General features: G+C 42.1%; 1 protein-coding gene across 1 annotated transcript in view; it reads left to right on the plus strand.

Moving 5' to 3' along the window:
• The first annotated feature begins 3,972 nt into the window (after positions 1 to 3,972).
• LOC143935659 (proton channel OTOP2-like) overlaps positions 3,973 to 23,072 on the plus strand; it is a 141,039-nt gene continuing 121,939 nt past the window's right edge. Inside the window, exon 1 of the mRNA XM_077459690.1 lies at positions 3,973 to 4,598. Coding sequence (XP_077315816.1) covers positions 4,271 to 4,598 — 328 coding nt within the window. The 5' untranslated portion in view covers positions 3,973 to 4,270. The remainder of the gene's footprint in view (positions 4,599 to 23,072) is intronic.

The raw sequence follows: 23,072 nt of genomic DNA on the forward strand, positions 1-23,072 counted from the left end.
GGCATGTAATTACAATTCTTGATATAATAGTTCACAGGAGGGCCCGTTCCTGTGCCCACCCAGAGTAACTGTGAGGACTTATAGTGTTGTGGCACCAGCACCACAACCACCAAAGGTCAATTTTTCTACCACTGTTCAACAATGGCATGTAATTACAATTCTTGATATAATCGTTCACAGCAGGGCGCTCCAGAGTCACTTTGAGGGCTTACAATGTTGTGGCAACACCAACACCTTGTTCCGCCATTTCTGCAGAGCATATAGGGCAGGCCCCTACTTTCAAACATCCAACTTACAAACGTCTCCTACTTGCAAACGGAAGGAGACAACAGGAAGTGAGATGAGAAAAGACGGACGGCAAAACAAATTATACAGGGGTGGTAACCCTTCCCTATGTTTTCCAAAAAGCTTTAAAATGGAATTTTTGACTGGAGCTACACTTTAAAAATGTACCAGTTGAAAATTACAAACAGATTCTACTTAACACAACAAACCTACACAGTCCCTGGCTTGTTTGCACCGCTTGTATACTGCTGTTCTAAGTATATAGGGCCTGAGGGCCACACGTATTTCCTTTTTTAATATGGGTACGGGGTTCCCCTTAATATCCATACAAGACCCAAAGGGGCTGGTAATGGGCAGGGGGGGCTACCCATGCCATTTTTCTCAATGATTTTCATCCATATTGCCGGAACCAGATATAACATTAACAACGCAAGCAGTTTTAAATGGTGTTATTTCCGTTAAATGTCATTTTGTGCAGGGACTGTTCTAAACACGGGAAACACGTGGCACTTCACAGGCATACTATAGACACCACCCATGCACGATATTTAAAGGAATATTTCACTTTTTTTTTCACTTTAATCGTCATTAAAATCAGTGCTCCCGCCAAAACAGCCATCTTTAAAAACATTTTAGGCATTGACCCATGTCCCCTGTGGCAGGAACCAGGTCCCCAAACCCTTTTTAGGACAGTATCTTGCATATTAGCCATTAAAATTAGCACTTTTAATTTCGAACTTTCAAGTCCCATAGACTTCAATGGGGTTCTAAAGTTCGTACAAATTTTTGGTCCGTTCGAAAGTTCTGTTCTGGTGCGAACCGAACCGGGGGGGGGGGGGGGGGAGGGGTGTTCGGCTCATCCCTACTTGTAATAATGTGTATTGTACTTTGTGTGTTGAAGCCGGAAAGTTTGACCTGGAATGAGACCTCTGAGTCATCCAGGTGGCTAATTAACATAATGTATATAGTATATGTTGATTATGGTAATTGTATTCCTGTGTACAGGTTGTATTGTTGAGTTTCAAATAAAATGTTCTAGCTTTGCAGCCAAACAAGTCCTGCCCAGTTAATGGCTGCAATAGGCGGCTATAATATCTGATATCTATGTTCAGACTGGAGGAAGCGGTATATGACGCAAGCGCTTAAGTGGAGTGTGGCTCTTTCAGTACCTCCTCAACATTGCCCACCAGTGCTGCCTCATCAATGGCCATCAGTGCAGTCTATCAGTGCCCTTCAGTGCAGCCTTATCAGAACACATCAGTTAAAGAGAAATTACCTGCTCGCAAAATTTTATAACAAACTATGTAAATTTTTCTTTTTTTTTCAAAATTTTCGGGTTCTTTTTGTTTATTTAGCATTGGTTAACCACTTGCCGACTGCCCTATTGCAGATTGAAGTTGGCAATGTGGCTCCATTATTTGGTAAACGGCTTTCCTTGCTTTGCGCTGACAGGAAGCGCCAATTGGCAGCTCTCCTGACAGAGGAAGTGGGTCTGTGCTGATAATCAGTGCATTGATTATCAGGACAGCCCCCATCAGAGGTGCCCACCAAAATGCCAATCAGTCCCCACAAAAATACCAATTAGTGCCCAACAAAATGCAAATTAAAGCCCTTCAAAGTGCCAATCTGTGCCCATCAGTAATATCACCTCTGTACCGTTTTTTAGAGCGGGCGGTTGGCTTTTGAGTGATAATCTGCTGTTATCCTTAAGGAGCCGGATGGGACGTCCGTCCCCCCTCCCATCGCCTTCTGCCACTGTTCCCAGTCCTCCCATCCCACCTGGAGACTTGAGCCATGATCCGCCACTTCCGCCGGCTAGGGTGAGGCAGGAAGGAAGGCGGAAATGGCTTAGATCGAGTCTCCTATGTAAAATCCAAGAAGCGATGTCACAACGTCACTTCCGGTTTACTTTTAAGTGCAAAGGAGGGATTTGGGGTCTTTTAGACCCCCGATCCCTCCATAAAGAGTACCTGTCACCACCTATTAATGTCACAAGGGATGTTTACATTCCTTGTGAAAGCAATAAAATAATATTGTAAAAAAAAAAAAAAAAAAAATAAGAATTTTTTTTAAAGCCCCCCTGTCCCCGCGAGCTCGCGCAGCAAAGAAAACGCATGCGGAAGTTCAGCCCTCAAATGTAAATGGTGTTCAAATCACACATGTGAGATATCGCCACAATCGTCTGAGTGAGAGCAATAATTCTAGCAAAAGACTCCCTCTGTAACCTTAACCGGGTAACCGTTAAATTATTTTAAAGCTTTGCCTATGGAGATTTTTAAGTACCGTAGTTTGTCGCCATTCCATGGGTGTGCGCAATTTTCAAAGCATGACATGTTAGGTATCTATTTGCTCGATGTAACATCATCTTTCACTTTATAGAAATTTGGGCTAACGTTACTGTTTACTTTTTTTAATTAATGAAAGTGTCTTTTTCCCCAATAAATTGTGTTTGAAAGACTGCTGCTAAAATACAGTGTGACATAAAATATTGCAACAATCAACATTTTATTCTCTAGGGTCCCTGCTAAATTGCTATATATATATATATATATATATATAATGTTTGGGGGCTCTAAGTAATTTAGTAGTAAAAAATGTGTATTTTATCTTGTAAGCAACAAATGTCAGAAATAGGCTGAGGCATGAATGGGTTAATATGCACATGAGCACTAAAATAACATGCAGTGTTACAAGCTTATGAAAGATGCCTGGAAATACTTTTTGCAGAACTCACTCACACAGGGCCCTGCCGTTAGTCCTGGCAAGGCCAGCAGGGCCGGCATAGAAGGATAGGGAAGTCCTGTGCATATGAGTTATACCCAAAGTCTTTAGATGAAATCTCTGCTCCCTTCTAATGATGGCCAGGAGGGGCTGCTGTAAGAAGACCAGTGAAATGTCAAGTATGGCAGATACAATTTTGAAAATCTATTATTAGGTGGTTCTGTACAGCTGTGATTATACATTTGACATCATGCAGTACTTGAACCAAATCTCATGAATGTAAATCATCATAAGTAATAAAGCCTACAAAACACTCCAAAAAATAGGAATTTCTGAAATGAAAGATAACCTACTAAATAGGGCAAACTAAAGCCAAGATTTAAAGACATATACAGTATATATACTGTACCTCCCTCTCCCCGAGCAGTCTAAGGTCGCCAACCCATCTTATTCCCACTGAAACATTTGCAAACATATTATTTAATTGTTTCAAACTACAAGCCGTGTAAGTTTCTGAGCATCATGGAAGATTTACTTGGGCATCACTACAGTCAGTGAGCTTCATCCAGGTATATATTTACCTATGAATAGTTTATATTGCTTTTAGCCCTTTTTTCCCCCCCTTAACTGTTTATAGTTGACTTAGAAGTCAAACTCAAATTCCATGGTAGCTTCCAGTTAAACATTGTCTGGTCATATTTAAAAGTAGGATAAGAACAAGGATTACAGGTTGCACAACCACTGGTCTGCATCCAAAGACAACACATTTTTGGATCTGTGTTAATCGCTAGATGTCAACAGCCTGTCCTTTGACTTTGAAATAAAAATGTTTTTTTGGATGTAACACTCTGATTTACTTTTATAAAACACATATACATCAGGTGCTTTTTGTAACATAATTGCACCACACCTTCGCCTCCAGCATTGTTACCTGGCAGAACATTTCAAAATGATCATGAGAAGCTTTGAATATTTATATTTCAACTCCTCCTTTCTCTCTGTGCATTTTCATCATGCTGCCTTATGTCATCAAAAATGTTTGGCTATGTCTTAGCTGCTTAAATGTCCTAAGGTTCTGGTATTGAAATCCACATAATACGTTGATTAAACATTAAAAAAAGCAGAGCAAGTTAGGACAGGGATTTATCCACCAACTGAAGAGCAACCCAAGTAAAGGACTTGACATATATGTAGAAGATACACAGTGGGCATTTGTGAAGCAGATTGCACTCACACATGAAGACTGACTCCCTTTGAACCTGCAATGGAGGATAATCCAGATTTCAACACAACTGGTAAACTACCAGAAGACGAGTCAACTGTCAAAAAGGAGAAAGACCAAAATGACTGGAAAAAAGGAAGTCGTCTATTCTCTGGACTGGTGGGCTCCAATGTCTTTCTCTTCAGCTGTGCTTTGCTAACTTGTGTGTATACTGAGGACATTGACGTTTTTGAGAGAGACTTTCTCATATTTCTAACTATCATGATGGCCATCTGTATTTTGTGGATGCTTTTCCAAATGTACTTCACCTGGCAGAACAAAGATGCAGTTCTGTATAAGGATTGCCAGGCAGGGCCAATATGGATGAGAGGTCAGTTATTTACTCCTGCAAGTCAACATTTGCAGCTGCTGTTATTGTTGCTTTGCTTTCCTTTCATAATTTTTAAAGTATCTGAAGTTTTCACTTCTGTGTCCAAATACTGCATCTATAATTTGTAACTTATGTTTTAATATATGTATTTTTGTTATCCTATGTACTAAGGCCAAGCTGTATCTTTTAGCTGTAGAGGTGTAGCTCCTAGAATTATGGACATTTTATATGTAAACGACACTTAACCCATGTTCATTAAATTTATTAGCTTATTTTAAAGTAAAAATAAAAAAATATGCTGGCTTTAGATACATTGTGGATAGGAAAAGGAAAAGTAGGGAAAAGGTTAGAAGCGCTAAAACATCTTATTGCTGTAAGCATCGCCACTGGGGAGATTCATCCGAGCTGAAAGTAAAAGGAAATCCAAAATTTGTTATAATTAGAACAGGAATAGCAAGAAACTTTTTTAAATGCGACAATTGTCCTAGAGACTACTCTCTAATGGAGGATTTCCCTTATGGCGAGATCTCTGCTCACCTGCTATTTCATCTTAAGACAGAAAGAGAAGGGAAATCACCCCACAGAGACAATAACTGCAATAAAAACCCAATTTTATTAAAAACTAAATATATTAAACTCCCCTCTAGGGATGAGCTTTGAGTTCGAGTCAAACTCATGTTCGACTCGAACATTGCCTGTTCAGCGAACAGTGAACAATTTGGGCTGTTCGCTGCAAATTCGAAAAGCCGGAACACCCTGTACAAGTCTATGGGAGAAATCTAAAATGCTAATTTTAAAGGGTAATATGCAGGTTACTGTCCTAAAAAGTGTTTGGGGACCTGGGTCCTGCCCCAGGGGACATGGATCAATGCAAAAAAAAGTTTTAAAAATGGCAGTTTTTTCAGGAGCAGTGATTTTAATAATGATTAAAGTGAAACAATAAAAGTGTAATATTCCTTTAAATGTGGTACCTGGGGCGTGTCTATAGTATGCCTGTGAAGGGGCGCATGTTTCTGGTGCTTAGAACTGTCCCTGCACAAAGTGTCATTTGTGCAGGAAAAAGTCTTTTAAAATCACTTGCGGCTATATTGTCAGCTCTCGTAATACAGAGAAAACTCAATGAGTGTTCTCTGTATAAGCCGACAATTCATTCATTCATTGATAAAAAAAAATAAAAAAAAACGTGGGGGTTCCCCTAAATTCAATTACCAGGCCCTTCAGGTCTGGTATGGATATTAAGGGGAACCCCGCATCAAATTTAAAAAAAAATCAACGTGGGGTCCCCCTAAAAATCCATACCAGACCCTTTATCCGAGCACGCAACCTGGCAGGCCACAGGAAAAGAGGGGGGGACGAGAGAGCGGCCCCCCTCCCTCCTGAACCATACCGGGCCACATGCCCTCAACATTGGGAGGATGCTTTGGGGGGTCTGTGACCCCCTCAAAGAACCATGACCCCCTGAGCGGTGGTTGTGGGTGTCTGCGGGCGGGGGGCTTATCAGAATCTGGAAGCCCCCTTTAACAAGGGGACCCTCAGATCCCGCCCCCCCTGTTTGAAATGGTAAGGGGGTACAAAAGTACCCCTACCATTTCTGGTGCGAACCGAACAGGGGGGTGTTCGGCTCATCCCTACTCCCCTCCATTATTGTTGTTACCAGCCAACAGTTGACACTAACTATAAAAGACTAGACTACAAGCCTAATTAAAGGCTAAGTTCACCTTTTAGGAAAAAATAAATGCACATATTTGCATTTAGTATTTTTTCCTACAGGAGCCTGCAAAGCCTAAGTAGATTACAGTTGCAATGTAGGCTTCTGCACACTCTTCCTCCAGCTTTCTTGCCTATACCTCTGAATGGGCTTTCTGTTTGAAAGCTGGAGGAAGTGTCTGTCAATGGACTATAAGGGTGCTTGTCAGCTCCCTCGCAGTCACTGAGGATCACAATCAATCTGAGCAGTGGAAGTTGGGACTTGTAGTTTCTTCATTCACAGACTGCTGTGAATGAATGACGCCGCTGTGCAGATGGAGCCCCACGCAGACACACCAATTATAAAATGTGACAGCAACTGCAGGGGCAAGGATCCCTGTCCACTGTCACAGGGGAAGGGCGAGGGGGTGGATCACAAGCTGGATCATGTTATGTGTTACATCCTAAGTAATGGGTGTAACATGTTCCAAAGGTGAACTTAACCTTTAAACCACAACATTTTTACAATATGGAGAATTCATATTCCAAATAAAGTATAATAAAGCCAATTGAAATTTTAGATATTAAGAATATAACACCTTTGCAATAAATTTCATGTCCCAGGGGAACTCCTGTTAAAGGATAAGTTCACCTTTGGGAACATATTACATGTTACACCTGTATTTAGGGTGGAACATGTAACATGTTCCCACTCTTGCAGCCTCTTGGCAATCTCCCCCTCATTGTGACAGTAGGCCAGGGATCTTCTCCCAACACCCATTGCCACCATTTGAAAAGAAAACAGCCAATGCGGGGCTCCACCCATACTGCCACGTCATTCATTCAGAGCTCTGTGAAGGAATGAACTACATGTACCAACAGGCTTTGCAGCTGATGACTTGTAGCTCAATGAACTACCAGGGTGCTGGTGAGCGCTCCTAGATAGTTCATTGAATCTTCGAGTCATTCAATAACTGCCTGTCTGTGAGAGGTACCAGCAGACAGATACCCTGACAGTCTGCAGGACCCTGAGATTGCATCTGTGATGTGCTGATTGCAGATTCAAAGCTATACAGGCCCCTAAAAAAACATTACATGCATATTTTTTTACCTGTAAAAAAAAATTTGTATTTTTTTTAAGAAATGTGAACTTATCCTTTAAGTTTAGTTTATTAGAAAAATGCCCCTTACATTGGTGGTGGTCAGCGGGAAGAATGCTGCCCTTACAGTAGTGGTCATTATACTACCCCTACAGACATGCCACTAGCTCTGCCAATTGGTGTTGGACCTGCAATTATGCAGGCACACCACCACATGGGAAATCAGTTAGCAACAGCTAACTGAAACCCCTAGCCATCTCTGAAGGAATCCTAGGATTCCACAGAACCCTGGTTGAGAATGGCTGCTTTAAACAATAACTGTCACTACGAATAAAAACATTCATATTAGAACCTAATAAATAAAGCCCAACTATAGCCAAAACATAGTTTTAGAATGTTGAGTTGTGGTCACTAGCACAGGAAGCAAAATCTCCCCAACATTGTCACAGAAGGCAATACAACCTTACAGAGGTTATAACCCTTTTTTGGTCCAAAGCTAAAATATTTATTTTGTCTGCAGGGCTATAGAGGTTGTTCCAAAACCCATTTTATTGCTGTAATCAGCTTTTTTTTAAGCTTCACAGAGCTGATTATGCAAAACAAGGGGATGCACTTAAATAATGTGCAATTTTTTTTTAGATCTAAAAATGTTAGTGATTTTCCATGTAATTCTATATGGTGGAAGACTCTTTTTATCCATATACAAAACTTTTGCCCTTTTAAAATGCCTTTAAAGGCAAGCAAATCTGCCAAAGACAGGATTCATAAATTGTATGATTTTCCTCAAGACAAATAGATGTGCAATAATACGTTCAGGAGAATACCAAATGTGATGCATCAGTGATTTTCCTTATTTTTTCATGTACAGTACAATATAAAAATACATGCATAATGATCCGAGATAGATAATCAATTCCCAAAAGACATTTTAGCACTTAATATTGTCTTGATATTATAACCTGGACCCTGAGGTGGTGGCTTTCCACTGTCCTAGCTCATTTCTTACATACATAGTGACATAGTAGGTAAGGTCGAAAAAAGACACAAGTCCATCAAGTCCAACCTATGTGTGTGATTAAATGTCAGTATTACATTGTATATTCCTGTATGTTGTGGTTGTTCAGGTGCTTATCTAATAGTTTCTTGAAACTATCGATCCGCCCACTGAGACTATGTCTGTGGAAGGGGACTCCACATCCTTGCCGCTCTTACAGTAAAGAACCCTCTACGCAGTTTGTTAAACCTCTTTTCTTCTAATTTTAATGAGTGCCCATGAGTCTTGTTAAAATCCCTTCTACGATAAAGTTTTATCCCTATTCTCGGGTCACCAGTACAGTATTTGTATTTTGAAATCATATCCCCTCTCAAGTGTCTCTTCTCCGGAGAGATTAAGTTCAGTGCTGCTCACAACATTTCCTCATAACTAATATTCACACCCTTTATTAGCTTTGTTGCCCTTCTTTGTACTTGCTCCATTTCCAGCACATCCTTCCTGAGGACTGGTGCCCAAAACTAGACAGTATACTCTAGGTGTGGCTGAACCAGAGTCTTGTAGAGTGGGAGAATTATCGTTTTATCTCTCAAGTTGGTCCCCTTTTTAATGCATGCCAATATTCTGCTTGCTTTGTTAGCAGCAGCTTGGCATTGCATGCCATTTATGAGCCTATTATCATCTACTAGGTCCCACAGGTCCCTTTCCATCCTAGATTCCCCAGAGGTTCCCCCCCCCCCCCCCAGTGTATAGATTGCATTCATATTTTTACCACACAAATGCATTTTACATTTTTCTACACTAAACCTCATTTAGGTTTCCACATCCTGTGGAGAAGTTATTGCCCGGAGTTGGCTTAGTATCCTTTGCAAATACAGAGACTTGAACTTTTTACCCCATCCTTCAGGTCATTTATGAAAAAAATTAAACAGAATTGGTCCCAGCACAGAACCCAGGGGGACCCCACTACCCACCCTTGACCATTCTGAGTACTCCCCATTTATCACCACCCGCTGAACTCGCCCTTGTAGCCAGTTTTCAATCGATGTACTCTCCCTATGGTACATGCCTTATTTTGTACAGTAAATGTTTATGGGGAACTGTGTCAAATGCTTTTGCAAAATCCAGATACACCACGTCTACGGGCCTTCCTTTATCTAGATGGCAACTCACCTCTTTATAGAACAGTGATGGCAAACCTTGGCACTCCAGATGTTTTGAAACTACATTTCCCATGATGCTCAACTATACTGCAGAGTGCATGAGCATCATGGGAAATGTAGTTCCAAAACATCAGGGGTGCCAAGGTTCGCCATCACTGTTATAGAAGGTTAATAGATTGGTTTGGCAAGAATGATTCTTCATGAATCCATGCTGATTATTGCTAATGATACCATTCTCATTACTAAAATCTTGTATATAGTCCCTTATCATCCCCTCCAAGAGTTTACATACTATTCATGTTAGGCTAACTGGTCTGTAATTCCCATGGTTGTATTTTGGGCCTTTTTTAAATATTGGTACTACATTGGTTTTTCTCCAATCAGCTGGTACCATTCCAGTCAGTAGACTGTCGGTAAAAATTAGGACTAGTGGTCTGGCAATTACTTGACTGAGTTCCCCAAGTACCCTTGGGGGCAAGCCATCAGGTCTCAGTGATTTATCAATGTTAAGTATCCCAATTCTAATTTTAATTCTGTCCTCTGTTAACCATGGAGGTGCTTCCTGTGATGTGCCATGAAGATAAGCACTGCATTTTTGGTTACTGAAGCCCCTCGATTCCCTCGTGAAGACTGAGGAGAAGAATAAATTCAATACCTTCGCCATCTTCCCATCCTTTGTAACCAGATGTCCTTCCTCATTCTTTATGGGGCCAATATGGTCTGTCCTCCCTTTTTACTTAAATATACAAATACTTGAATAATTTCTTGGGATTTTTTTTTTGCACTCCTCCGCTATGTGTCTTTCATTTTCTATCTTAGCTGTCTTAATTGCACCCTTACATTCTTGTTGCATTCTTTATAAAGTCTGAATGCTGATGATGATCCCCCAACCTCATATTTTTTGAAGGCCTTCTCCTTTGCTTTTTTTTTAATACAAACTTTTTTATTGGAGAGGAGAAAAACAAACAGTACAGAGTATCACAAGTGAGGGATGTAACCCAAAATGGTGGATATTACATATAGACATGTTGGGACTGAGTTAATACATGTGATTAACTAACTTTACCTGAATTTGGTGCCAAAATAGGGTGTGTCTCATTAATACTCATCCATCAGTAAATAATTAAAGAACATAACATGAGAATAACCATAATTAAAATAATAAGAAAAAACAGAAAGGATAAAAAGAAAACAAACAGATGTCTAAGGAATGTTGAGAAGGGTTCCAATTTAAAATATAATAAGCGATATCTACCATGCCCTCAGTTATTCAAAGCTAGACCCAGTAGTAGGGATCACACATCGTCAAGGGAAGTAGAAAGCTAGTGCCCATATAGGTTGTCCTAAATTGCTATGAGATACCGTATGTGGACCAGTCTGACCATTTCTTGTAGAAAGCTTGCATAGTGTGCATTATCGTGTGGTGAATTCACTCCATGAGTTTAATGGTTTCCATCCGTTGTAGTACTTGGGCCCAAGGCACCGAGTTTGAACACCAATTCAAGGCTATAGGCCATAGTACCGCACAGAATAGGGTATTCATTTTTGGCATGTGGGGGGCATATACTGTATGGGAGTAAAGAGTAGGCACATTAGAGCTGTTAATGTAATCTGGGAACCAGAAATCTGTGCCACTTTATTGGCTGCCAGATCCCATACATTTTTAAGATAAAGACAGCTCCAGAAAGTATGGAGTAACGTGCCCGTGGTCCAGGGGGAACTAATCTGAGGAGCAGCCAGGCAGTTTAATATGGGTGTGTGGATTGTGATATAAGGCATTAAACCCATTAACCAGTTGCCGACCGCCGCACGACGATGTACGTCGACAGAATGGCACGGGCAGGCATATGGGCATACCTGTACGTCCCTGCCTTCCCGCGGGTGGGGGGCCCCCCCCGGTGCCAGCGGCGGTCGGAATCCGTTCAGGAGCGATCCGGGATGAGGGGGCGGCCATTCGTTCATGGCCACCCCCTCGCGATCGCTCCTGACGAATGGAAGTGCAGTGTGACATCACTTCCTGTAATGTAAACACAGGCAGAGGAAGTGATGTAATCTCTCCTCCGTGTCGGTATTTTTCGTTCCGGCACCGAGGAGAGAGGATCGGTGAGTTGCACCAACACTACACAATACAGTAGAACATGCCAGGCACACTCTCACCCCCCCTTCACCCCCCGATCACCCCCCCAATCACCCCTGCACCCCCAGTCACAGTGACACCAATTGCATTTTTTTTTTTGCATTGGTGTCATTTGTGACTGTAATAACTGTTAGGGCAGTTAGGGTTAGCCCCCTTTAGTTCTAGGGTACCCCCCTAACCCCCCCAAAAAAGGTTTAACCCCGTGATCACCCCCCGTCGCCAGTGTCACTAAGGCTGGGTTCACATTGCAGTGGTTTATGAGAACGGATGTGATTCGCACCGCACTGCAGTGCAAATCACATCCGATCTCTGTGCGATTCGAGTTCAGCCATACAGATAGTATGGCTGAATTCGCATCGCACCCAACGCAAACTCGGGACCCTTTTTTTGGTCCGCAGCAGAATCGGATCGCATGGGTGTTCACACCATGCGATCCGATTCCTGTCCGAGTTTGCAGATCGCACTGCGATATGCGAACTGATCTGGGGGTGTCATTAACATTTCACTGACACTCCCAGCAGTTCGCATAGGGCAGTGTGATGCGGGAACCCGCCGCGGATTCGTGGCGTTCCCGCATCGCTCCAGTGTGAACCCAGCCTAATAAGCGATCGTTTTTCTGATCGCTGTATTAGTGTCACAGGTGACGCTAGTTAGGCATGTAGGTATTTAGGTTCGCCGCAGCTTTTTATAGCGCCAGGGACCCCCATATACTACCGCATAAAGCCCCCTGATTGCCCCCTAGTTAACCCTTTCACCAGTGATCACCATATAACTGTTACAGGTGACGCTGGTTGGTTAGTTATTTTTTTATAGTTTCAGGGCACCCGCCATTTATTACCTAATAAAGGTTTAACCCCCTGATCACCCGGCGGGTGATATAAGTTTGAGGGTCAGATAAGGTCTGCGTCGCCCCAGGCAGCGTCAGGTTAGTGCCAGTACCGCTAACACCCACGCGCAAAGCATACACCTCCCTTAGTAATATAGTATCTGATCAGATCTATATTAGCGTCACCAGCAGTTTAGGTTTCCCAAAACGCATTGTTAGCGGGATCAGCCCAGATACCTGCTAGCACCTGCGTTTAGCCCCTCCGCCAAGCCCAGCCCAGCCCAGCCCACCCAAGTGCAGTATCGATCGATCACTGTCACTTACAAAACACAACACACATAACTGCAGCGTTCGCAGAGTCAGGCCTGATCCCTGCGATCGCTAACAGTTTTTTTGTAGCGTTTTGATACAGTCGCTGACAGCCTAGGTGCTTTTTTACCTGTGAGTCTCACTAGTGTACCCCTAAATTTAGGGGTGTCTACTTTCCAAAATGGGGTCATTCGGGGGGGGGGGGGGTTTGTGCCATCTTGGCATTTTATGGCCTTCAAAACTGCGATAGGTAGTGAGGAGTAAAATCAAAAATTTACACCCTTAGAAATCCTGAAGGCAGTGCTTGGTTTTCGGGGCCCCGTACGCGGCTAGGCTCCCAAAAAATCCCACACATGTGGTATCCCCGTACTCAGGAGAAGTAGCAGAATTTATTTTGGGGTGTCATTTCACATATGCCCATGGCATGTGTGAGCAATATATCATTTAGTGACAACTTTGTGAAAAAAAAAAAGTTTGTAATTTTCCCGCAACTTGTGGCAAAATATAAAATATTCCATGGACTTAACATGCCTCTCAGCAAATAGCTTGGGGTGTCTACTTTCTAAAATGGGGTCATTTGTGGGTGTTTTGTGCCATCTTGGCATTTTATGGCCTTCAAAACTGTAATAGGTAGTGAGGAGTGAAGTCAAAAATTTACGCCCTTAGAAAGCCTGAAGGCGGTGCTTGGTTTTCGGGGCCCCGTACGCGGCTAGGCTCCCAAAAAGTCCCACATATGTGGTATCCCCGTACTCAGGAGAAGCAGTAGAATGTATTTTGGGGTACAATTCCACATATAACCATGGCATGTGTGAGCAATATATCATTTAGTGACAACTTTGTGTAAAAAAAAAAAATTTTTTTTGTCATTATTCAATCGCTTGAGGCAAAAAAATAAAATATTCAATGGGCTCAACATGCCTCTTATCAATTTCCTTAGTGTGTCTACTTTCCAAAATGGGGTCATTTGGGGGGATTTTGTACTGCCCTGCCATTTTAGCACCTCAAGAAATGAGATAGGCAGTCATAAACTAAAAGCTGCGTAAATTCCAGAAAACGTACCTTAGTTTGTAGATGTAACAACTTTTGCGCAAACCAATAAATATACAGTTATTGACTTTTTTTTTACCAAAGACATGTGGCTGAATACATTTTGGCCTAAATGTATGACTAAAATTGAGTTTATTGGATTTTTCTAATAACAAAAAGTAGAAAATATCATTTTTTTTTCAAAATTTGCGGTCTTTTTACGTTTATATCGCAAAAAATAAAAATCGCAGAGTCAGTCAAATACCTATAAAAGAAAGCTCTATTTGTGGGAAAAAAAGGACGCCAATTTTGTTTGGGTACAACATTGCATGACCGCGCAATTACCAGTTAAAGCAGCGCAGTGCCAAATTGTAAAAAGACCTCTGGTCATTGACCAGCAAAATGGTCCGGTCTGAAAGTGGTTAACAAATTCCCCTGAGAAACCAAATTTGGAGAGGATGGCATTAATTTAAGGCCAGAGGACGCTGTTGAACGCCTTATGTATGTCTAGACTTAAGATTAGGACTTTGCGAGAAAAAAGGTTGGCGCCTTGGATGATGTTAGCTGCTAGACGAATATTGTCAGTGATATGTCTTGTAGGTATAAAGCCAGTCTGTTCTGGACCAATTAGTGAGGAGATGATAGGTGCCAATCTATCTGCCCGGACCCGACCTAAAATTTGGAGGTCATTATTGAGGACTGAAATTGGTCTATAGTTTTGTGGAAGGAAGTGATCCTTGTTAGGTTTAGGTATAAGAGTCATATTTGCAAAGAGCATGTCGTTTAGGAGTTTGTTACCCTGTAGGGTGTGGTTAATCCATTTGGTAATCTTAGGGGTGAGTGTATCTGCAAATTTCTTGTAGTATAGTGAGGTGTATCTGTCTGGACTGGGGGCAGTTTAAGTTTTTAAAGATTGAATAATATTGATGATTTCTTGATCAGAACAGGGTGCACTAAGAGCATTTATTTGCTCCTCTGATAGTGTTGGGAGGGATAGAGAGCCCAGCCATGTGTCTAGGTTATTAGATGACCGGTGGTCTGGGAGTGATAGCAGGTATTTGTAGAAATAAGTGAATGTCTGGAGGATCTCCTTTGCTTTTATATGCATTTTTACATTGGTGTTAAGCCATCTAGGACGTTTGTTCGCTCTTCTAAATTTATTACCCAATGAGATGCATTGGCTAATGCCTTTTTTTAATATGCTCTTAAAGCAAACCCATCTCTCCTCCATGTTCTTTGTTCCTAAGATTTTATCCCAATTTATGCCTTCTAGCAAGGTTTGTAGTTCAGGGAAATTGGCTCTTTTGAAATTCAGTGTCATTGTATTCCCCTTATGTTTCCTATTTGTGTGATTTATTCTGAAGCCAATTGACCTGTGATCGCTGTTACCTAAATTGCCCCATATTTCCACATCCGTGATGACGTCTGTATTGTTGGAAATGAGTAGATCCAGTACTGCTTTATTTCTAGTTGGTGAGTCTACCTTCTGACCCATAAAATTTTCCTGCAAGACATTTAGGAACTGGCGAGCCTTAGATGAATGCGTGGTTCCCTCCGCATTCATTCTATGTCTGGATAATTAAAATTCACCATTATGATAACACTTCCCATCCTTGCTGCTAGTTAGGGGGCCTATAACATACTCCCAGTATTATTTCCCCCTTAGCTTGATCTCTTTGGAGCTCTACCCATAAGGATTCCACCTCCTCCCTAACTCCCTTAGTGGTGTCATCCCAGTATCCTCCCAGTAATCTGTCCACCAGATCTTTGATGTGCAGAGCCCAAGCACCCGGTAGACAACATACAGTTCGGCACTTCAGGTCTTTGTTACAGATTGGTCTATCTGTTCTTCTAAGAATTGAGTCACCAGAATCTGTCTTCCCTTTCCCTTCACTCCCCCCCACTCTCACTGGAGGAGTTCTTCCCCCGGCAGGTAGGAGAGTCCCTCAGCTCCAGCAGGGCTGGTCCCTGACTGGTTTCACCAATGTCACTCAATGGAGTGTACTTATTGGGAAGCTCCAGCCATGGATCGACATCCCTAGCACTTCCCCTTCTACCCTTCCTGACTGTCACCCATCTACTCTTTCCTAGTGTCTGCACCTCTTTGCCTCCACCGACCTCTGTGCTGGTCCCTGCCGGGTACGTTCCTGGCTCTCCTTTAGTATGGAGGGACTTCTCAGTGCTGACAGTTGCTTCCCCAGATTCAGAACCTGGGTTTCCAGGGAAACAATGTGCTTGCATTTTGCACAGCAGTATTCACCCTCGATCGGATGATCAAGGAACGCATACATGCCTCTTCTGAATATGGATTCAAGTAGGTGGTCAGAGATTTGGTCTGTAAAGAACAGTCAAACTTTATGTCTGGTAGATTAATATATTAAAAAATAAGATGGTTAGTAATGGTATTACAAAAATTCTGCTACAGTATTTAAATATACAAAGAGGGAAAGGGGCAATGGTCTCCTAGCTATGGTCTTTCCAGCATATGCCACGAAGGCTTTCAGTAATATATATATATTTTTTTTTTCTTTTTTTCTTTCCTTTTTTTTAAATCTTTAAACTTTTTTATTTTATTTGCTTTATATTCAAATTTACAAATATTGCCACAAAGTAATCACATACAATAATTCCCCTTACAGACAAATTTACCTTATCCCCCCCCCTCCCATCCTCCCTCCCCCTATCAACCCCCTCCCATTCCCTCCGCCAATAATATTCCATTCACAATTTATACAAAAGAAAATTTTAAATAACATCAAACTTAAACAAATTACTCATTCCCTTCTCCCATCCCCCTCCCCACCTCTCATTCATTCCCTCCTTCATCCATCACTCTTGCAACTTACTCACCCTTTCTCATTGCTCACCCCACTTTCCCCATATTTTAACAAACTTCCCATAATTACCTCTTTTCCTATATATGTATTCCTCCTTTTTTATGTTATCTTTCACCCTTTCCATCCATTCCTTTACTGTAGGCGCTTCCCTCCTCTGCTATTTAAACGCAATTAATTTCCTCCCCTGAAAAAGGCATCTAATGACCGCTGTGTGGATATCCCTTCGTACCTCCTCTTCTTCTATCAATCCCATTATACAGATTTTAGCTTCTACTTCCAATGATAACCCAAACACTTTATTAATTTTCCCTATTATTCCTACCCAATATCTATATAATCTTGGGCATCGCCAAATCATATGTATTAAATCTCCTCTTCGGTCTCCACACCTTTGGCATTCTGCATCCTGTCTACTCCCAAATCTAAACAATTTAAGAGGAGTGTAATATACCCTATGGATTAAATACATTTGAGATATACTATTTGATGGAGATAAGGAAACTTTCGCCCCCAATGCCAGAACCTTTTCCCACTGTTCTACCGATATTGGGCCCACCTCTCTTTCCCATTTTGCCTTTTTTTTCTCCTCTATTACCCCTTCTTGTTCTGTTCCCTTTAGATACCTATAGATCTCAGAAATACCTCCTTTCGATATATTATAGCTTATGATTCTCCTGAGTGCAGGCATCTTACTCCATTCCAACTTCCTGTTTCTAAATTGTGCCTCTAACGCATGTTTAATTTGTATATAATTAAGGAGGTAATAAGCCGGTAACCCATATTCATCCCTTAGTTCCTGAAATGTTTTCAGTCTCCCGTCCTTATATAGTTGTACTAAGAAGTGTATGCCCCTCCGATCCCATTCTACTAATCTCCCCATTTTCTTAATTTCCTCTAAGTTTTTATTTTCCCATATTGGTGAGAATTCTGTATATCCTCTGTACCCCAATATTACTTTTACCTCCTCCCAACACTTTACCATCAGTTGGACTGTGGGGCAGCTGGTCCTAAATGAGTCGGCTTCCACGGCTTCCGCGACCGTATTATGTGGAGTATCCCTCCCCAGGGGTCCACCCCCCCTTCCTGTCACTGCCACCAGGTTACCTCCCCTCATATACTGTAATTGGGCAGCCAGAAAGTAGTATCTCATATTAGGTAGTGCCATCCCACCCATTTCCCTTGGTCTCTGTAGTACTTGTAAGCTAATTCTTGCCACACTGTTCTTCCATATCACCTCTCTAAACAAACTTTCCATTTTTTTAAACCGATATTTTGGAATCCAAACCGGTGAGTTTTGTATAACATATAATATTTGAGGCATCCACACCATCTTAATTAAGTTGCACCTACTGGCTACTGACAAGGGGAGGTTCTTCCATATTCTAATTTTACGTTTTAATTTTGACATAAGTGGAACTAAATTCCCTGCTATATACTGCCTTGGGTCTGCCGTCATATTCACTCCCAAGTACTTCATTTGTTTAACTGTTTCTATTTGGGATACCTGTACTGGCAGTGGGGTATCGAGGGGATCCACTGGTAGGAGGGCAGATTTTTCCCAGTTAATTTCAAGTCCAGAGAAATACCCGAATTCTTTTATCAGGGTCATTGCCGCCACCAATGAGGGCCTCGTGTCCCCTAATAACAGCAATACATCGTCTGCATACAAGGCAACCTTTTCCTCTTCGTTCCCTCTTTTAAACCCCCGGATATCCTTCGCCTCTCTCAAGGCTATAGCCAGAGGCTCCATCGAGAGGGCGAAAAGCAGGGGCGACAAAGGGCACCCCTGTCTTGTCCCCCTCTCCAAATGGAACCCCTCTGAACATTCCCGATTTATTCTCACTTTCGCCCTAGGGCCTGTATACAGTACTCTTATCCATTGCATAAATCTCGGACCAAATTGAAATTCCGCCAACACCCTCCTCAAATAATGCCACTCCACACTATCGAAGGCTTTTTTTGCATCTAAGGACATAACTGCTCTATTCCCTTTGTTTTCTGAAGGAATCTGAATGTTTAAATAGGTGCGTCTCACATTCATATTTGTGGACCGCCCTGGGATAAACCCAGTTTGGTCCTGATGTATTAGTTTTGGTATTATGTTTTTTACCCTTGTTGCAAGTACTTTTGCCAAAATTTTAACATCTGAACACAATAACGATATAGGTCTATATGATGCGGTCTCCAATTGGTTTTTCCCTTCTTTTGCTAGGACCACCACTGTGGCCTCCATCATTGATTGCGGCAGCTGTCCCGCTTCAAAAGCACCATTGAACACCTGTAGGAGAGCCGGTAAAAGTATCTCCCCAAATTTTTTATAAATCTCTATCGGCAGTCCATCCGGACCTGGTGCTTTCTGATTTGTCATTTCTGCTGTTACTTTTTGCAGCTCCTCCAGGGTCAATGGTGCTTCCAAGCCCTCCCTATCTTCCTCCGACAGCCTGGGTAATGTTATTTTCCCAAAAAATTCCTGCATCTCCCCCTTTACTTCAGAGTTTGAAACTTTATATAGTTCCTCATAATATTTTCTAAACTCTTCCACTATTTCAGGTGTTGACTTCCTCATACCTCCCTCCCTGTCCAATATCGCCGGTATTATTGGGGACGAACTATTTGATTTAGCAATCATTGACAATACCCTCCCCACTTGTTCCCCTTCGCCAAAGAAGGACTGCCTCTGGAACTGCCTTTTCTTCTCTTCTTTCTCCCATATAAGTCTTTTATATTCTACCTGATTTTTCTCCCATTCCTTGGAACTTTCTTCTGAGGGGGCCCTTATATACCTCTCTTCTGACCTCCTTACCCTTTCTTTTGCTTCTATTTCCTTTGCTACCCCATTCTTCTTAATCTGTGATATCTTTTTTATTAGTTCCCCCCTTAAGAAGGCTTTCAAGGTATCCCACATTATTCCCAGGGACGTAGATCCCACATTTATGCTCAAAAATTCTTTTAGATTTTCTTTTACCCCCTCCATGTTATCCATTAGTTCTAACCAAAATTGGTTTATCTTCCATTCCCTTCTACTACATCCTCTCCCTATTGTCATTAAAAACATTACCGGTGAATGGTCCAAAATTCCCCTTGGCTCGTACTCCACTTTCTCCAACATCCCCAGCGCCTCTTCATTACACAGCACCATATCGATCCTGGACAAGGTGGAGTACGTCTTAGAGTGACAAGAATACTGTTTTTTTAAGGGGTTCCACCTTCTCCATATATCCACAAAACCCGTTTCCTCACAGAATTGAAATAACAACCCATTAGGTCCCTCCCTACTGCCGACCTTCTGTGGGAACCTATCTATTTTTTGATCCATTATCATATTGAAGTCCCCTGCTATTATGACTGGGATTCCAGGCTTATCCTTTATAAACTTCAGCAGTTCATGTAATATTTCTGCATTAAATGGTGGTGGGATATACACAGTTGCAATCACACATACTCTATCTTCTATACCACAAAAAAGGAACACATATCTCCCTTTAACATCTACGATGCTCTGCCTGCAGGTTAGCCCGACCCAGGATCTATTAAGACACTCACTCCCCTTGAGTAGGAAGTGTATGTAGAATGATATTGTATCCTATATTTTCTGTGTCTTAGCACACTGATTGTATCATGGTCCAGGTGGGTCTCCTGCAAACAGAGCATCCCATAATTACCCATATTCCCCATGGAAAATAACGCACGTCTCTTCAGCTGTTCCTTCACCCCCCGTATATTCCAAGAACAAATTTTAACCTTTTTAGTGAAGTTCCCTACCTTACTGCTTACTCCCATATTTAAAACCTAAACCACAATATCATACTTTTATTCTCCATTCTACGTGCTTTCTCTGTGTTTTCACACGTGATCTCCCCCTTGCTTTTTTCTTTTTTCCCTGTGCTCCAAAATTTTAATCCCACACATATTTTGTATCTCATATTTACCATATTTCTTATGCACATTTTACACACATTTTATATAAATTGAGCAATATTCTTCCCTTGTGCCTCTCTTAATTTCATTTTCTTGTGCCCTTTTTCCCTGACCACCGTGTTCAATGCAATTTCACCCATCAACTTTATACTTAAATATTTTTTTTGTGCAATTAATAATCCTTTACCATGCCTACCTGTATCCTTTCCTATCCTTTCAACCTCCTTTCTCTCGCTATCATTCATCCATTCATACTCCCCATCCCTTTTTTCTTTCCCCTCCCCAACCCTCCCATGCCCCACTTGGGGCCCTTCTAAGGGGCTTCCAACATGACCGTTTTTACCTCCCAGGGTGATATATCCTCCCCACCTACTCGCCCTACCCACCCACTCCCATAACTCTTATTTCTATAACAAAAAATAGTCCACATTACTGCCGAGATAAACAAAAAAAAAGGGGGAAGGGGGGAAGAAGAGAGGGAGGGAGACAAACAGAGCAATATGGGGGCATTCCCTCTTAGTCCAGAAAAAAAAAAAAAAGGAAAAAAAATGTCCATTTTCTTTCTGTTTTCATATTACAGCATTCCCCTCTGTTGCAGCAGACATTTATTTTCCTCCAACCACGACTTAACTTCTTCTGGACTATTAAAAAATGTGTTTTCCCCAAATGCTGATACCCTCAACTTTGCCGGATAAAGCAATGCATAGTTCACTTTAAGACTCTGCAATTTCTTTTTGCACTCTATAAACTTGGCTCTCTGTCCTTGCAGCTCTGGGGAAAAATCCGGGTACAATGAAATCTTTACCCCATTATATTCAAGGTTACGCAGTTCTCTTGCTCTTTGAAGGATAACAACTTTATCTCTATAGGACAGCAATTGGATGATTATGGGTCTAGGATGACTTCTTCCTTCCACCATCCTAAACGGAATTCTATACGCCCTTTCAATTGCAAAAAATCTTGATAGCTTCTCACTCCCTACTTTATCCTTTATCCATATTTCCATAAATTCAGCAAGATTATTGCCTTCACTTTTCTCCGGGACACCTAAAACTCTGATATTTTTCCTGCGTATAATATTTTCCATATTATCCATTTTAGCCATACACAAATTTAACTGGCCCTTCATCATTTGCATCTCCTGTTTCAGCGGGAGTACATCATCCTCCACCTGGCTGACTCTCTCCTCCATATCTGATATACGGGCCGCAGTTTTCTGTACTTCATTTTTAAGATTTATCCCGTCTTCTCTTATCTGCTTTAATTGGTCTGATACATCATCCAATGATAATTTACATGTATTCACCGCAGAAAGAATTTCTTTTAGTGATGGTTCTTTACCTTTTGCCCAAATTTCTCCTTCTGTACTTATCTCAGTGTCCCGTCCAGTCCCCCTCTCCAAGGAGAGATTGCTCACGGACGCTTGTGCTTCCGATATTCCACCCATTACACCCGTAGTGTCCGACCGGACTGCCACACATATTGCTTTATTTAAACTTGTCGGCTCTATTTCGGTCGTCAAGCCCTGGCTTTTCCTTCCGACCGTTTGCACGGCTGCAGTACTCTGCGGCCGCCCCTCTCCGACTTGCACGTTCTTTTTAGGTGTTTGGTTTGGGGTCTGATTAGGCGTATGGGCATATCGCTCCAGTTTAGAAGCGGCGGCAGCAGCAGCAACGCCTGTCAGCCCGGTCGAGTGGCCAGCCTTATCTTTGGAACTATGTAATGTTTGTGATCCATTATGTGTGGTCGCCTCCTCCACCCCCCTTTTCCTAGTCATACCTTCGGGTCTTACGTCTCTTCCACCGGGGGGGGGGGGGTATCGCTCAATCCCTCCCTTCGCTTTGATTCCCTCTCTCACAGGGTTTCTTACGTGGGGATCAGTGTTCCTCTATGGGAGAGCTTCCTGTGGTGACCTCCACATATCTCCACTGTTGCGCCGTTCGGTCAACCGAATGTACCGTTACTCTCGCTTTCGTGGTGTCACAGCTTCACAGCGTCCCCTCGTTTCGGCACCTCAACGCTCGGCTTCTCCTTCCCTCCTCCTCCTCCACACTACCTTGGCAGCATTAGTCTCTGGAGCGAGCGGTAGGTCTGAGCCCGCCGCAACCTCTCACCCTGACATCCGGTCACGCCCCCGATGCATCGGCTTTCAGTAATATTTACTGGAAACATATTGATAACACAATGGGGTATTTTTGGTTGAAAGAGAATTTGCTGGAGTGTAAAAAGATTACATTTTGAGAAGTAAATGCCAAAATAATAATAAACAATTGAACCTTTGAGACAATGAGGCCTTATAGGGGATTGTAACAGGGTTGTCCCCTCTCACCCCCCTCCATTTTTAATTTGTCAATTAAGCCTTTTGTCCAAGTTTTAAGAGCTGTTGATTTTGGTTTGTTGGTGGGTGCAAGAATCTTAAAATTATTACTAATTGCAGATGATATGCTTCTGCATACCCCTCACTAGGGATGAGCCGAACAC

This window comes from Lithobates pipiens, unplaced genomic scaffold (assembly GCF_037356315.1).
Source record: "Lithobates pipiens isolate NorthernLeopardFrog02 unplaced genomic scaffold, aLitPip1_a1.2 Scaffold_28, whole genome shotgun sequence".
Classification (NCBI taxonomy): Eukaryota; Metazoa; Chordata; class Amphibia; order Anura; family Ranidae; genus Lithobates; species Lithobates pipiens.